The sequence below is a fragment of the Rhinatrema bivittatum genome, unplaced genomic scaffold (genome assembly GCF_901001135.1).
Source record: "Rhinatrema bivittatum unplaced genomic scaffold, aRhiBiv1.1, whole genome shotgun sequence".
Classification (NCBI taxonomy): domain Eukaryota; kingdom Metazoa; phylum Chordata; class Amphibia; order Gymnophiona; family Rhinatrematidae; genus Rhinatrema; species Rhinatrema bivittatum.
Genome location: NW_021820774.1, coordinates 31,995 through 46,910, shown reverse-complemented (window position 1 = coordinate 46,910; position 14,916 = coordinate 31,995). Strand labels below are relative to the sequence as shown.

Here is a 14,916-nt window from a genome sequence, read left to right as displayed (position 1 = left end):
TCCGACCTTGGTCCATCCACTGACTTCTGGCTTCAGCTTCCGTCCTTTACTTCATCTTCGGCTTCTGACTCCTGGCTTCCAACCTTGGCTCGTCCACTGACTTCTGGCTTCAGCTTCTGCCCCCGGCTGGACTCCGGCTTCTGGCTTCTCTTCAACCACAGGGTTCTTCACCCACCAGGGGGCCTCGCCGAAGTCCCAGCAGCTCGGGTCCTCACAGGCGCCTCCCGGGAGGATGCGGGCTTCCAAGGGTGAAGTCTTCATCGACCTCCTGGTGCCAGCTGCTTCCCGGGCCTATCTCCTGAGGTCCTCGGTTGCAGAGGATCTTGCCTAGGTCCTAGCGGCTCGGGTCCTCATGGACTCCTCCCAGAGGGACCACGGGCTTCCAAGAGTGAAGCCTTCCAGGGCCTTCTCAGCGCTGCCTCCCAGCTGCCACATCCACTGTGGGTTCCCACAGTGCATCACCATCCATCTCAGCTGACTCAAGGGTCCATGCTCCTAACAGATCAGTTGCAGCTTCCCCCGGCTAAGGCTTGTTGTCACGTTAGGCTTCAGAATAGGTCCTTTTCTCCGGTAATACCTAGACTATGGAATGAGCTACCTCTGGAAATTAGAGATGGAAAAGGTCTAATACATTTCTGGAGAAAATTAAAGACATGGCTGATGACAGGTAAGTGGAGGGAAGAATGGTTCGTACCTAGGACAAGACTAAGTATCTTTAAGGTAGGGAGAGGCAAACATTGGCTGAGTTGGATATTTTTGTTTTTATTCATTTTATTTATTGTTATTTTGTTATATATATTGTTTTATGTTTTCCTATTTGTATATCATTTTGGGTGCTTTTTTAAAGACAATCTGGAAAGCAATTAATAAATTGTATTTATTTATTTAATAAAACTGCCACTGCCCCCACCCTCTAACCCCAGAAGCCCACTATCCAACCTCCTCCCAACTTCCATCATGCAATAGACAAATCATATCAGCCTGTTTAGCAAATGACAACATAAATTCAAGATCAGAATAAAACAACTCTGGCAGCATAAATAAGCCTAAAAAATATATTTTTGGTCAATCTCCTTAACTAAAAGCTGTATTAAAAAGACATGCCATAATTTCTAGTAGAGAAACTGCATGTTTTACTTATCTTTGTTTTATTCATATATAAAGAACTGCAGAATGTGATTCAAAAAACAATAGCTTCTACTCCTCGCATTAAGGTTGGTAAAGCTGCAGATTTATGGAAAAAGGTAGTTTGAAATATTGAGAATCATTTGTGAAAAAAATCATTTCTAGTTTTGTTTTTTTTTAAAAATCAGATAATCAAGTGCAACAAATAGATTTGGAATATATAGTACAAGCCGTAAAGCCCGTTAAAACGGGCTACATCCCTCTGTCTCTCACCTCCCCCTCATTCTCTCTCCCCTCACTCTTCACCCCCCCCCCCCCCCCACCCTCTCCTCTCCACCCTCCCTCTCCTCTCACTCAGTCCCCCCTCTCCCTCACTCCCTCCTCTCCCTCCCACTCAGTCCCCCCTCTCCCTCCCACTCACTCAGTCCCCCTCTCCCTCCCTCCCACTCAGTCCCTCCCTTCACCCACCTCCATTTCCTCCCGGCGCCGTAAGCGCGACTTCCCGCAACCCTCACCCGGCTCCATTGCCTCCTCCCGCTCCTGCCGGCAGATCTCGGGGGGCGCGGGAGTGACACCCTCCCCCCCCCCCCGAGATCTGCCGGCAGATCTGGGGAGGAGAAGCAGCGGCACCGCGCGCGCGCGGCGCCGCTGCTTCTCCTCCCGCTCCTGCGGCCCCACCGCCATTTTTTTTTTCTGATCGACGTCCTTGCCCGCACATGCGCAGTAGAGCTGCGCTCTACTGCGCATTTGCGGGCCGTCGGTCACAGGCCATTTATAAGGTAGATAATTTATTCTTTAGCACTGATGATTGCAAATATATAAACTTGTAGCATTTCCTCACTAGTGATGTAACTGTTTTATTCGTTTTTCTCTCATAAAGTTGCTATATATTTTTTTTAATAGAATTTATGTACTTCTAATGAAAATTTGGGCCCAAACCCTATGGGGTGAATTTTCAGAGTTATGCTTGTAAGAACTGGCATATTTGCACATAAGTAGCATTTACTTGTGAACATGCTGTTTAATAAACATCAAACAAGCATGCATATTTTTTCTTTCATGTGTACATATAAATGTGTAAAAAGGGGGTAGTCTAGGTGGAGTTCCAAGAAGGAGCCAACATTTGCATGCATACGTTGTTATTTTAAAAGAAAAGTGCAAAGATTTGCATAATTTTATGTTAAATCTGTTTTTATTATAAATAATGAACATTACCAAAGCATAACATTTGGTACATTATATATATTCTATTACATAATATTAAATAAATATTTTCTTAACTCTACACATATTCTTAACCCTCCTCCCATAACCCTACCTCCCCCATCCCTCTTTCCCTCCCTGCATCGAAGAAGCGCAAGGATCACATATCAAATATCTATACGATTTAAAAAAAGACTTTTAGATTCATGTGGTAAGGTTAGAATAAAGGGAAGCCAGACTGCATTTATTGCTCTTCTAGTCTTGATAGACAGGTGATTAATAGCCAAGGTTTCCATGGTTAGTAGATTTATTATAGAAGAACGCCATAATAATATAGATGGTCCTTCTGAAGTTCTCCAGGCTGTTAGTATGGCTTTGCAAGCTAATAAAAAAACTTTTGTAATCCAGAGAATCGAGACCTTATTTCTTTTGAATGAGTTAGGAAAGATTCCAAAAAGTGCCACCAATGAAGAAAATGGAATTTTATAACCCAAAACTTTATTTGCAGTATGATAAACTTTCTTCCAAAATATTTGAATTGTTGGACTACTCCAAAAGGAATGACCCAAGTGTGTTGGTCCTCCTTTGCACCTGATACATATATCAGAGTTAGTGAAACCTGCTTTGAATGCTTGATGCTGGGAAATGTACATTCTATATATAATTTCTTTAAGGTAGGGAGAGGCAAACATTGGCTGAGTTGGATATTTTTGTTTTTATTCATTTTATTTATTGTTATTTTGTTATATATATTGTTTTATGTTTTCCTATTTGTATATCATTTTGGGTGCTTTTTTAAAGACAATCTGGAAAGCAATTAATAAATTGTATTTATTTATTTAATAAAACTGCCACTGCCCCCACCCTCTAACCCCAGAAGCCCACTATCCAACCTCCTCCCAACTTCCATCATGCAATAGACAAATCATATCAGCCTGTTTAGCAAATGACAACATAAATTCAAGATCAGAATAAAACAACTCTGGCAGCATAAATAAGCCTAAAAAATATATTTTTGGTCAATCTCCTTAACTAAAAGCTGTATTAAAAAGACATGCCATAATTTCTAGTAGAGAAACTGCATGTTTTACTTATCTTTGTTTTATTCATATATAAAGAACTGCAGAATGTGATTCAAAAAACAATAGCTTCTACTCCTCGCATTAAGGTTGGTAAAGCTGCAGATTTATGGAAAAAGGTAGTTTGAAATATTGAGAATCATTTGTGAAAAAAATCATTTCTAGTTTTGTTTTTTTTTAAAAATCAGATAATCAAGTGCAACAAATAGATTTGGAATATATAGTACAAGCCGTAAAGCCCGTTAAAACGGGCTACATCCCTCTGTCTCTCACCTCCCCCTCATTCTCTCTCCCCTCACTCTTCACCACCCCCCTCCCCCACCCACTCCTCTCCACCCTCCCTCTCCTCTCACTCAGTCCCCCCTCTCCCTCACTCCCTCCTCTCCCTCCCACTCAGTCCCCCCACTCCCTCCCACTCACTCAGTCCCCCTCTCCCTCCCTCCCACTCAGTCCCTCCCTTCACCCACCTCCATTTCCTCCCGGCGCCGTAAGCGCGACTTCCCGCAACCCTCACCCGGCTCCATTGACTCCTCCCGCTCCTGCCGGCAGATCTCGGGGGGCGCGGGAGTGACACCCTCCCCCCCCCCCCGAGATCTGCCGGCAGATCTGGGGAGGAGAAGCAGCGGCACCGCGCGCGCGCGGCGCCGCTGCTTCTCCTCCCGCTCCTGCGGCCCCACCGCCATTTTTTTTTTCTGATCGACGTCCTTGCCCGCACATGCGCAGTAGAGCTGCGCTCTACTGCGCATTTGCGGGCCGTCGGTCACAGGCCATTTATAAGGTAGATAATTTATTCTTTAGCACTGATGATTGCAAATATATAAACTTGTAGCATTTCCTCACTAGTGATGTAACTGTTTTATTCGTTTTTCTCTCATAAAGTTGCTATATATTTTTTTTAATAGAATTTATGTACTTCTAATGAAAATTTGGGCCCAAACCCTATGGGGTGAATTTTCAGAGTTATGCTTGTAAGAACTGGCATATTTGCACATAAGTAGCATTTACTTGTGAACATGCTGTTTAATAAACATCAAACAAGCATGCATATTTTTTCTTTCATGTGTACATATAAATGTGTAAAAAGGGGGTAGTCTAGGTGGAGTTCCAAGAAGGAGCCAACATTTGCATGCATACGTTGTTATTTTAAAAGAAAAGTGCAAAGATTTGCATAATTTTATGTTAAATCTGTTTTTATTATAAATAATGAACATTACCAAAGCATAACATTTGGTACATTATATATATTCTATTACATAATATTAAATAAATATTTTCTTAACTCTACACATATTCTTAACCCTCCTCCCATAACCCTACCTCCCCCATCCCTCTTTCCCTCCCTGCATCGAAGAAGCGCAAGGATCACATATCAAATATCTATACGATTTAAAAAAAGACTTTTAGATTCATGTGGTAAGGTTAGAATAAAGGGAAGCCAGACTGCATTTATTGCTCTTCTAGTCTTGATAGACAGGTGATTAATAGCCAAGGTTTCCATGGTTAGTAGATTTATTATAGAAGAACGCCATAATAATATAGATGGTCCTTCTGAAGTTCTCCAGGCTGTTAGTATGGCTTTGCAAGCTAATAAAAAAACTTTTGTAATCCAGAGAATCGAGACCTTATTTCTTTTGAATGAGTTAGGAAAGATTCCAAAAAGTGCCACCAATGAAGAAAATGGAATTTTATAACCCAAAACTTTATTTGCAGTATGATAAACTTTCTTCCAAAATATTTGAATTGTTGGACTACTCCAAAAGGAATGACCCAAGTGTGTTGGTCCTCCTTTGCACCTGATACATATATCAGAGTTAGTGAAACCTGCTTTGAATGCTTGATGCTGGGAAATGTACATTCTATATATAATTTTATATCTAGTTTCCCGTAAGAGCGTATTAATTGTAATTTTGCGCGTACTAACAAATGCAGATTTCAATACTGCAACTGATATCGGTTGCTCAAGTTCTAATTGCCATTTAAGTTGCACCTTCTCCAAGGACCAAATCTTATATGAAGACTCTAATTGTTTGTACAAATATGATATAGAAAGTTTCTGGGGGTTTTCTGGATCAAACCAGTTACTTAGAAATTGCCAATTAGTGTCCATGAAGGTTGGTGAACCAAGCGATTGTATATAATGTCGAGCTTTAAGGTACTGATAATAGTCAATAGCTGAGAGTTTATAAAAAGAACGAAGTTCTTTAAAAGTAAGAAAAGATCCATCCATATGTATTAATTGTCCAATGCATCTGAGTCCCGCACAGTCCCAAAGTCGAAATCGTGATGCATCCGATCCTAAAAAGAACTTTGGATTACCACAAAATGGAAGAAATGGTGATATATTGTCAGATAACGAATTCTTCCGCATTAGCCATATCCATGTTCTTCTTAAAGGTTGTAAAAGCAGATCTGATTTGATTGTGCGAGATAAAGAAGCGTTAGGAGCATGTAAAGCATAACGAAGCGATATTGGAATAAGCAATTGTACTTCGATATAGGTGTCTGAAAAGTATTGTGTGCCCATCAACCAGTCCCCTATGTATCGTAAATTAATTGCATGATTATAGAGTTTCAAATCCAGAAGACCCATACCTCCCATGGATAGTGGTTTCATTAGGATAGATAGTTTAATTCTTGTTTTTTTCCCCTGCCATAAAAATTTTGTCACTACTCTCTAATATTTGCTAATAGTCACCTGAGTTAATAGAAGAGGTAGAACACTGAGCACATACAGCTAACATGGTAATAATGTCATTTTCAATAAGGGGCGGATTTTCAGAGCCCTGCTCGCGTAAATCCGCCCAAAACCGGGCGGATTTACGCGAGCAGGGCCCTGCGCGCCGGGAAGCCTATTTTACATAGGCCTCCCGGCGCGCGCAGAGCCCCGGGACTCGTGTAAGTCCCGGGGTTCTCGGAGGGGGGCGTGTCGGGGGCGTGTCGGGGGCGGGCCCGGTCGTCGCGGCGTTTCGGGGGCATGTCGGCAGCATTTTGGGGGCGGGTACGGGGGCGTGGCTACGGCCCGGGGGCGTGGCCGCGCCCTCCGTACCCGCCCCCAGGTCGCGGCCCGGCGCGCAGGAGGCCCGCTGGCGCACGGGGATTTACGTCTCCCTCCTGGAGGCGTAAATCCCCCAACAAAGGTAAGGGGGGGGTTTAGACAGGGCCGGGCGGGTGGGTTAGGTAGGGGAAGGGAGGGGAAGGTGAGGGGAGGGCAAAGGAAAGTTCCCTCCGAGGCCGCTCCGATTTTGGAGCGGCCTTGGAGGGAACGGGGTAGGCTGCGCGGCTTGGCGCGCGCCGGCTATACAAAATTCATAGCCTTGCGCGCGCCGATCCAGGATTTTAGTGGATACGCGCGGCTCCGCGCGTATCTACTAAAATCCAGCGTACTTTTGTTTGCGCCTGGAGCGCAAACAAAAGTAGGCTATTCGCGCGCCTTTTAAAATCCGCCCCTAAGTGTATTCTTCCAATAAGAGAGAGTGGGAAACAGTGGCAAGCATTTAAAAAGCTGTTAGTTTTCTGTTGCATTGGAGATATATTTAAGTCATATAGCTTGGAAAGGCTTTTTGGAATCCAAATACCTAGATATTTTAATTTATCATTTGTCCATTTTAAGGGGAATTTCCCATACCAAGGTATAGATGCAGCAGGACCTATTACCATGGCCTCAGATTTATCGAGGTTTAAACTAAAACCTGCATGAAGACCATATTCTTCAATCACATGAAGAGCAACTGGAAGAGATTTGGTGGGGTTTATCAAATGCAACAAGAGATCATCCGCAAATGCAGCTAATTTGAATTTTGCTGATCCCATTTTAATCCCTTCTATGTTCTTATTATCCTCCAAGATACGTAATAAAGGATCCAAAGATAATACAAATAATAAAGGGGACAAGGGACAACCCTGCCTAGTACCCCGAGACAATGTAAAGTCTGAAAGTTCCCCATTTACCCAAATATTAGCTTTTGGCTGATTATATAGATTTTTTAGAAATGAAATAAAGGAGCCTTGAAATCCATAATGGTTCAAGGCTTCAAATAAAAATACCCAGTTCACTCGATCAAAAGCCTTCTCAGCATCAAAGCTCACTATAAGAGAATTTAAATGTAATTTTTCTGAGAAGGCAATAGATGGCAGAACTCTGCGGACATTTGTTACTGCCTGCCTACCTCTGACAAACCCCACTTGAGAAGGAGAAATAAGTTTAGTAATGATCGTTGCAAGTCTATCTGCCATTACTTTAGCTATTAATTTAAGATCACAGTTAATAAGGGATATAGGTCTATAAGAGCCAGGTAACTCCGGGTTTCGATTAGACTTAGGATGTACTACTATAGTTGCTTTATTCGCCTGCCAAGTTTGTAATTCATCCGAAGAAAGCCTATCATATACTTTTTGAATAGAACTACTAATTAAATCAGACATGACTTTGTAAAACTCATACGTGAATCCATCTGGACCTGGAGATTTACCTAGAGCAGAATCCTTAATGATCAATTCTAATTCTGTTTTTCCCATAGGAGCATTAATTAATGATAGGTCCTTTTTATTTACCCGGGGGAGTTTTATCTTAGAAAGGTACTTATGAATGTCTGGGTGATAGTCTGTATCCACTGAGTATAATTTTTGATAGTAATCTGTAAATATTTTCCCAATATCTTTAGTGGATGTCTTTATTTGTCCTGTTGAATCCCTTAATACTTTAACATATGATTTTCCTTCCCATGACTTTACTAATCCAGCTAATAATTTCCCTGTCTTATTACCAAATTGGAACAACCGATGCTTATAGTAGAGAAGATTTTTTTGTGTTTTTTGTTGTATAAAATCATGAAGAGTACTTTGGAGAGAGTAAAATTTTATGCGGTTTTCCCTTGTAGGAAAAGAGGTAAAATGGGCTTTAGCTTTCCTTAATTGTTTTTCTAATCAAACTATTGTCGCTGACAATTCCTTATGTTTTTTAGCTTTATATGATATAATCTCTCCCCTCAGGACTGGCTTTGCCGTGTCCCAATATAAAATTGGATCACCTTGATGCTGGTTATTGAAATAGTCGTATTCTTTCCATTTATCTCTTATATATGATTTGAATCCTTCATCATAATATAATTTGGCTGGAAATCTCCAATGTTTACCCCCTCCTGTGCTATTAAATCCCGCAAAATCCACCCAAACAGGGGCATGATCCGAAATAACTAAAGGCCCTATATCTGAACCTGTCACTTTAGAAAAATAAGTGGAGCTAACCAATAAATAGTCCAGTCTAGATTGTGATCCATGAGCTCGTGAAATATGAGTAAAGTTAAGATCATTAGGGTGTAACAATCTCCAAACATCTGCAAGATCTAATAATTTACATATAAATGGAAGACCTCGCCCTTCATCTATCTTGGAAGTTTGGTGTGGCGGTTGTCTATCCATTGTTGGTTGTAATACAGTATTAAAATCACCTCCCAAAATGAGTGGAAGATGTGAATGTTCTTGCAGAATTTGGAAGATATTTTCATAAAATATTGAAGAATATTTGCATAATTTTAAACCTGCTAATTATCTTGCTTAAGTGATCTTAAACATTTTTATTGTGTACTATTGACAGGGTGCGAGGTCTGTGTGAGCTATGGGGAGTTCAGACTGAAGAACCAGGAGGGTCTCGATGACCTGCACATGGACTGGGCAAACTGGTGGACTAATTGGTAAAACAGGCCATTTCACTTCAAATATTCTGACTCACATAGGGGTAGATTTTAAAAGGGTGCACGCGGGCCTACCTGTGCACGCACTACCCAGCACGCACACATGTACACCCGATTTTATAACATACGCACACAGGCACGTGCAAGTTATAAAATCAGGGGTCAGCGCGTGCAAGGGGGTGCACAATTGCGCACCTTGTGCACGCCAAGTCGCACTGCCTTCCCCCATTCCCTCCCAGGCCGCTCCGAAATTGGAGCGGCCTGGAAGGGTCCTTCCCCCTAACCTAACCTTCCTACTCCTTCCCCTAACCTTTCTACCCCCTAGCCCTACTCTAACCCCCCCCCCCCCCAAATTGTTTTCTTACGTTTTGCGCCTGCCTCCAGGCAGGCGCAAGTTGCATGCGTCGGCAGCCTGCCGGCACGCAATCCTTCGACACAGCGGCAATGGCCGCTATGTCGGAGGCCTCTGGCCCCTGCCCACGGACCACCCCTTTAGTAGAGCCCAGGGACTTGCATGCGTCCCGGGGCTTTACTCGTGTCGCCAAGCCTTTTTAAAATAGGCCTGGCGCACATAACCTTTCGAAAATCCGGCCCATAAATTGGGATTTTCGTGAAGAAATGCTAATTTATTTTCACATGTAAAACATACACATGCATAGTTTTAAAATTGGTTGGAAAAGTGCATGCGTTGCATGTACTGAAATGCATTGAATGTATTCGCGTACAAGCATACATATGTGCATATGATACACGTATTTTATAATACATGAGCATCAGAAACACATGAGTTATCATAAGTTTGAATACGGCCATAAGGCACCACACACAGTTATTTGAAAGTTATCCTCTATGGGTTTCCTCCCATTTTGGGCCAGTTTACCAAAGAGCTTTTCCCATGTGTCTATGGGAGAATTGCTGAGTACATCTTATTCTGTTTGCCTAAGGAGAAAATGCTTAGTACATACAGCCCATAATATTTTATTACAAAATTAGGACTAAGAGATATTTGTGTTTCTTTTCACAGGTTAATATTTCATCGTGTGGATGGAACCAGCATCTAAAGGTTCAGAATGAACTACAGTTCTTACACGGAAAAGGAAAGCACATTTAACTGCTCCAGTGCAGGAAGGCATAATTACATCTTTATTATGGTCCCCACTGTTTATGTCATCATCTTTGTTGTAGGTATATTAGGGAACAGCTCAGTAATATTTATAATTTACTACTACATAAAGTTAAATACAGTGGCTAGCATCTTTCTGCTGAACTTGGCCCTAGCTGATCTGTGCTTTCTCATCACTTTACCATTGTGGGCAGCCTTCACTGCAATGCACTATCATTGGCCTTTTGGAAGCTTCTTGTGTAAATGCGCATCAGCCGCAGTAACCGTCAACCTCTATGCTAGTGTGCTCCTACTCACATGCCTCAGTATAGACCGTTACCTGGCCATTGTCCATCCAATGAAGTCTCGGCTTCGGCGCACCTTGCTTCTCGCCAGAATAACTTGCATTGCCATCTGGCTGATGGCATGCTTGGCCAGTTTGCCTGCCATTATTTACCGCAAAATATTGATCATTCCAAATGCAAATGTGACGGTCTGTGGTTTCTACAACAGCTTTTATCCAGTTGGCATGGGCTTGACAAAAATTATCTTGGGTTTCTTGATACCCTTTATTGTGATTTCAACAAGTTACACATTGATTGGAAAAGCCTTGAAGAATGCTTATCAGTTTCAGAGAAATAAGTCCAGAAGTGATGACATTTTCAAGATGATTGTAGCAATAGTGCTGGTCTTTTTCTTATGCTGGATCCCTCATCAAGTGTTCACATTTTTGGACATATTACTTCACCTGAAAGTTATTAAAGACTGCAACATTGAAGATGTGGTGGATACAGGCATGCCAATCACTATCTGCCTGGCTTACTTAAACAGCTGTCTGAATCCTTTTTTCTATGGATTTTTTGGGAAAAATTTCAGAAAGCATTTCCTTCAGATGCTGAAATATATACCACGAAACATGAATGCCCATCCAAGCTTGACTACCAAATTGAGTACTCTTTCATATCGCTCTTCAGATCATTCAAACCTATCTGTTAAAAAGTCCTGTGGAGTAGTTGGCACTGAGTGTTAATATATAACTAAATTCACCTGTCTTCAAGGTGTTTTTGTCTATAAAGTAGCAAAAGTAATGAAATTTAGTAGAAGTCTAAGTATATTCAAATGTCCTGCTAATGCAAGATGCTTGGTTATCTTTTTGGAGACTACAAATGTGAGGAACAAGGGTGTGGAACAATGTGAGGAACAAGGGTATTATTTCTTACATACCTCCCAAACAAATTTTGTTTTATAAAACAATTTCACAATACTATAAATACAAAGAGTAAAAATGAAATCCACACTATGATGTTTGACTTAAAGCTTTAACTAGGATGGTGCATTGCTGATATGACTGGAACAAGAGATGAAAACAGAAAATTCATGCAGTGTGGTACATACAATATAAAAAGAGGCCTGTAAATCTTGTAGGTGCTTGCTGGAAATATAGTAATAATATGCGTTTAAACCACTGTATATTTTAGGTTTTATATTTCAATCTATGTTGCTTTTAGGGAGATAGACTGTGAAGTCTTCTGTTTTTATAATGGTGGTGTTCAGATATCTGGGGGTAATTTTTCCATGTTCCTGTGGAGGCTGCAGGACCAGAGGTACTTCTGAACCTGCAGGTCTGCAAACTGATTTTCAAAGGAAAGGTCCCTGTGTCGTTTCCCTTTGAAAATCCAACCAACTGGGTCCAGTGGGTAAAAACGCATCTGCAGGCTATGCACTTGCTCTGTGTGTGGGGTCAGGTCTATGGGGAAAAGCCCATGTGGAAATGTGAAAATCAAATTCTCCACATGCACTTTTATTTTTAATGGTATTGTGCTTCTAGCCCCAACCTTTTCCAAAAATGACTCAAAGCAGCAAGCATCATCAAATAATATCCATTAACAATTCAATGCAATATTGCCAAATCACTCTGTTCCCCTCCCCCCTACTCTTTGAAAATTGCTCTCTTTTTCAGAATTTAACATAAAATGAAGCCAGCTCTAGTGAAAATAAATCCTAAAGGGTATGCTGGTGGTTGCTAATTCATGACAGCAATCGTTAAGTGCTTTCAATCATGCAATGTAAAATCTCTTTCCATACATGCATTTTATATCTATCATGCACTATGTCTATAAAATCCATCTTGGATGTGCTTTGTAAAAAATGGAATCTTAATGCCATGCTGTAATTGTGTTTTGTTGCCATGTTTCAAATATACATATTTTTCAGGGAGGTTCTGCTGGCAGAACCATGATGGCGTGCTTATTCCAGGAAGGGGAGGCAGGATATTTAATGTTTTAAATGTATTTTCTTACAGGCATAATATGACTCGCATCTTCTGCTTTCTAACAACTCCTGTATTACATGTAAGTTGTCACATTTGTTTTAGGAAGACATTGAAGATCTGAAATATTACCTTAGGATTTGTATTTGTCAAAGCATTATAAGGAATAGCTAGCGCTGAAATGCTTTAGCTTTCAGATTTATGTAAAGATTCATAGCCTAAAAAAAACTTAGACAAGCATTTATGAAATGCATCTTAGGGGTGTGTGTGTGTCTGCATCCTCATATTGATGTACCATTTATCTAGGGTGACTGAACACAGCTCCATGTCCAGGGGGCAAGCTAAGCCAGTCCTGCTTTTACCCTATTGAAAGCATGGAGATGTAGGTCTGGTTTCCCTTTTAAAGTCAGTAAAGACAGGCAGGGCTACATTTCCATGTATATTATATAATAAGACAAAACCGGGACTGGCTCGTTTCATCCACCTTGACAAGGGGCTATTACATGCAACTACATTTATTAGCTCCCTAAATACGCAGCTGTTACCAGCACACCAACAAGTAATGTTCCCGCTAAACTAAACCTGGCCATCCCACTGGCACCTTGCCACCTGACCATCCCAACAGCATTCCAGTTTCAATCCCAAAGTCTGGTGGGGCCTCCAGACATCTGAACGTTTCAAAACCGTGAGACTGCTGGAGCAGTGCCCCGCAGAAAGACACAAATGGGAGGGTCTGCAGGCAGCTTTAGCAGGAACACCGCTTGCCAGACCATTTCAATGTCGTACTTTGAAACTGAGAATAATGAAGGTGAGCTCCTTACTTGCCAAGTGTTCACTCTCTCCCCAAAAAATGTAACCATTGTTTATAGCACAGACACTTTCATTGCAGTGTCAAAAGTAAAAATAAAAATCAAGAAGCTTTTTTTTTTTTTTTCACTTCATTCTCCTTGATCCCTGTCATCTAGACAAACCCTATCATTTAAACATCAGCCTCTTTTATCCAAAGGTCTAGCAGAATGAGCAAAAGCATCTTATGTTTTAAAGTGTCTCTCACTGTGTATGTGCATGTATAGCATCTCTTTTATCATTCAGGGTAAAGTCACTGATGAATATTAGAGTTTTAGTGAACAGTTATCCTTACAGGAGGAAGTTTTCAAAATAGGCCACCCAGATGAAAAGTCCATGAAAAGACTTTGTACAAGTTTTCACAGGGAAAGCATTCTGGACTTTCCCTTTGTGAATTGCTCATGGATCCAGCTGGCCCAGGAGCTTTGCACCTGCTGTTTGTGGCGGTTAAATTTGGCCAGGAAATAGCACACATGCATCTGAAAATGCTTTTTGCTAATCCATCCCAAATTCAACCCCCTTCCCCTCCCCCAGGCTATGCTTTAATCTGGCTAAAAGTACAGACACTTTGTACCCTCGCATGCACTTTCAGCTGGGATAAGGGCAGAAGATTTTCACTCAGCCCTGTTACCCAGGTAAATCAGTATTTATCCCAATAAACTGTTTCTGAAAACTCTCCTCCTCATGGATACAGGCCTCATCATGCAGGGAAAGAGAGCTATTTTATTTATATATACAGACACACACTCACACATACATATTGCATACATACACACAAAAGAATTAGTTAGTTCAAGGGAATCTCTCGGCCTGAACCAGTTCTCACAATGCCACTCATCACATTCCCTTCCTTTCCAATTGTCCCTCCTCCTCATGAGCAAAGAACCTTCCAATTTCCTTCCCTTTCTTCCAGTTAACCCCCCCCCCCCAAAAAAAAAAATACAAAGCCCCTGATCCTTTTCCTTTCCAATTCACCTATCCTAGGCACGTAGTCTTGATACTTATGGTCAATATGTTTCCCATGTCTTATTCCTGAGCCTCAAAAGTGCACACTTCATCCTCCAGTCCCCCCCCCCTTCCTGACCCTCCTGAGGGTCCTTCAGCTCTTCCTTCCTACCAGTAGGAAGATTTTATTTTACCTCATTTCACTTCCTGAGCTGAATCTAAATTGGAACTTGCAGCTGGTGCTGTACACTGTGACCCATGTATGGGTCATAATTTACAATGTCAAATTCCAAATGGCACTGGTTGGCATAATCCACCATGGCTGGTGTAACAAATATTCCTGCTGTTATAAAACAATGTGTCTGTTTTTTAAATTTTTAAATATTCAATTAATAATTTTTTTAATTTTTTTTTTAGAGGAAAATACCTCAGAGCTGTTTTTTTTTCTACTGAATATTTCATCATATTTTTGTACCGGTTGGTGCAATCATAGGTCTGAAAAACCTCTCTTGATTTGTATTCAAATTATTGCTTAAAAGTTTTTTTGTCTGGTTTCCGGTTTCTTTTAAATTTTTCATTCGAAAGAACAGTTCTGTAAAAGAACCAGATTCACCATGTCACTATATATTTCTCCTTTTCTTTCTGTTTATGTTTGCC

General features: G+C 41.2%; 1 protein-coding gene across 2 annotated transcripts in view; it reads left to right on the top strand.

Annotated features, from left to right (window-relative positions):
• The window catches only part of AGTR1 (angiotensin II receptor type 1), a 50,004-nt gene extending 35,762 nt beyond the window's left edge, over positions 1 to 14,242 (top strand). For both annotated transcript variants that reach the window (XM_029586386.1, XM_029586385.1), the window contains 2 exons: positions 9,001 to 9,097; positions 10,122 to 14,242. In XM_029586386.1, coding sequence (XP_029442246.1) covers positions 10,168 to 11,229 — 1,062 coding nt within the window. In that variant the 5' untranslated portion in view covers positions 9,001 to 9,097; positions 10,122 to 10,167 and the 3' untranslated portion in view covers positions 11,230 to 14,242. The remainder of the gene's footprint in view (positions 1 to 9,000; positions 9,098 to 10,121) is intronic.
• The last annotated feature ends 674 nt before the right edge of the window (positions 14,243 to 14,916 follow it).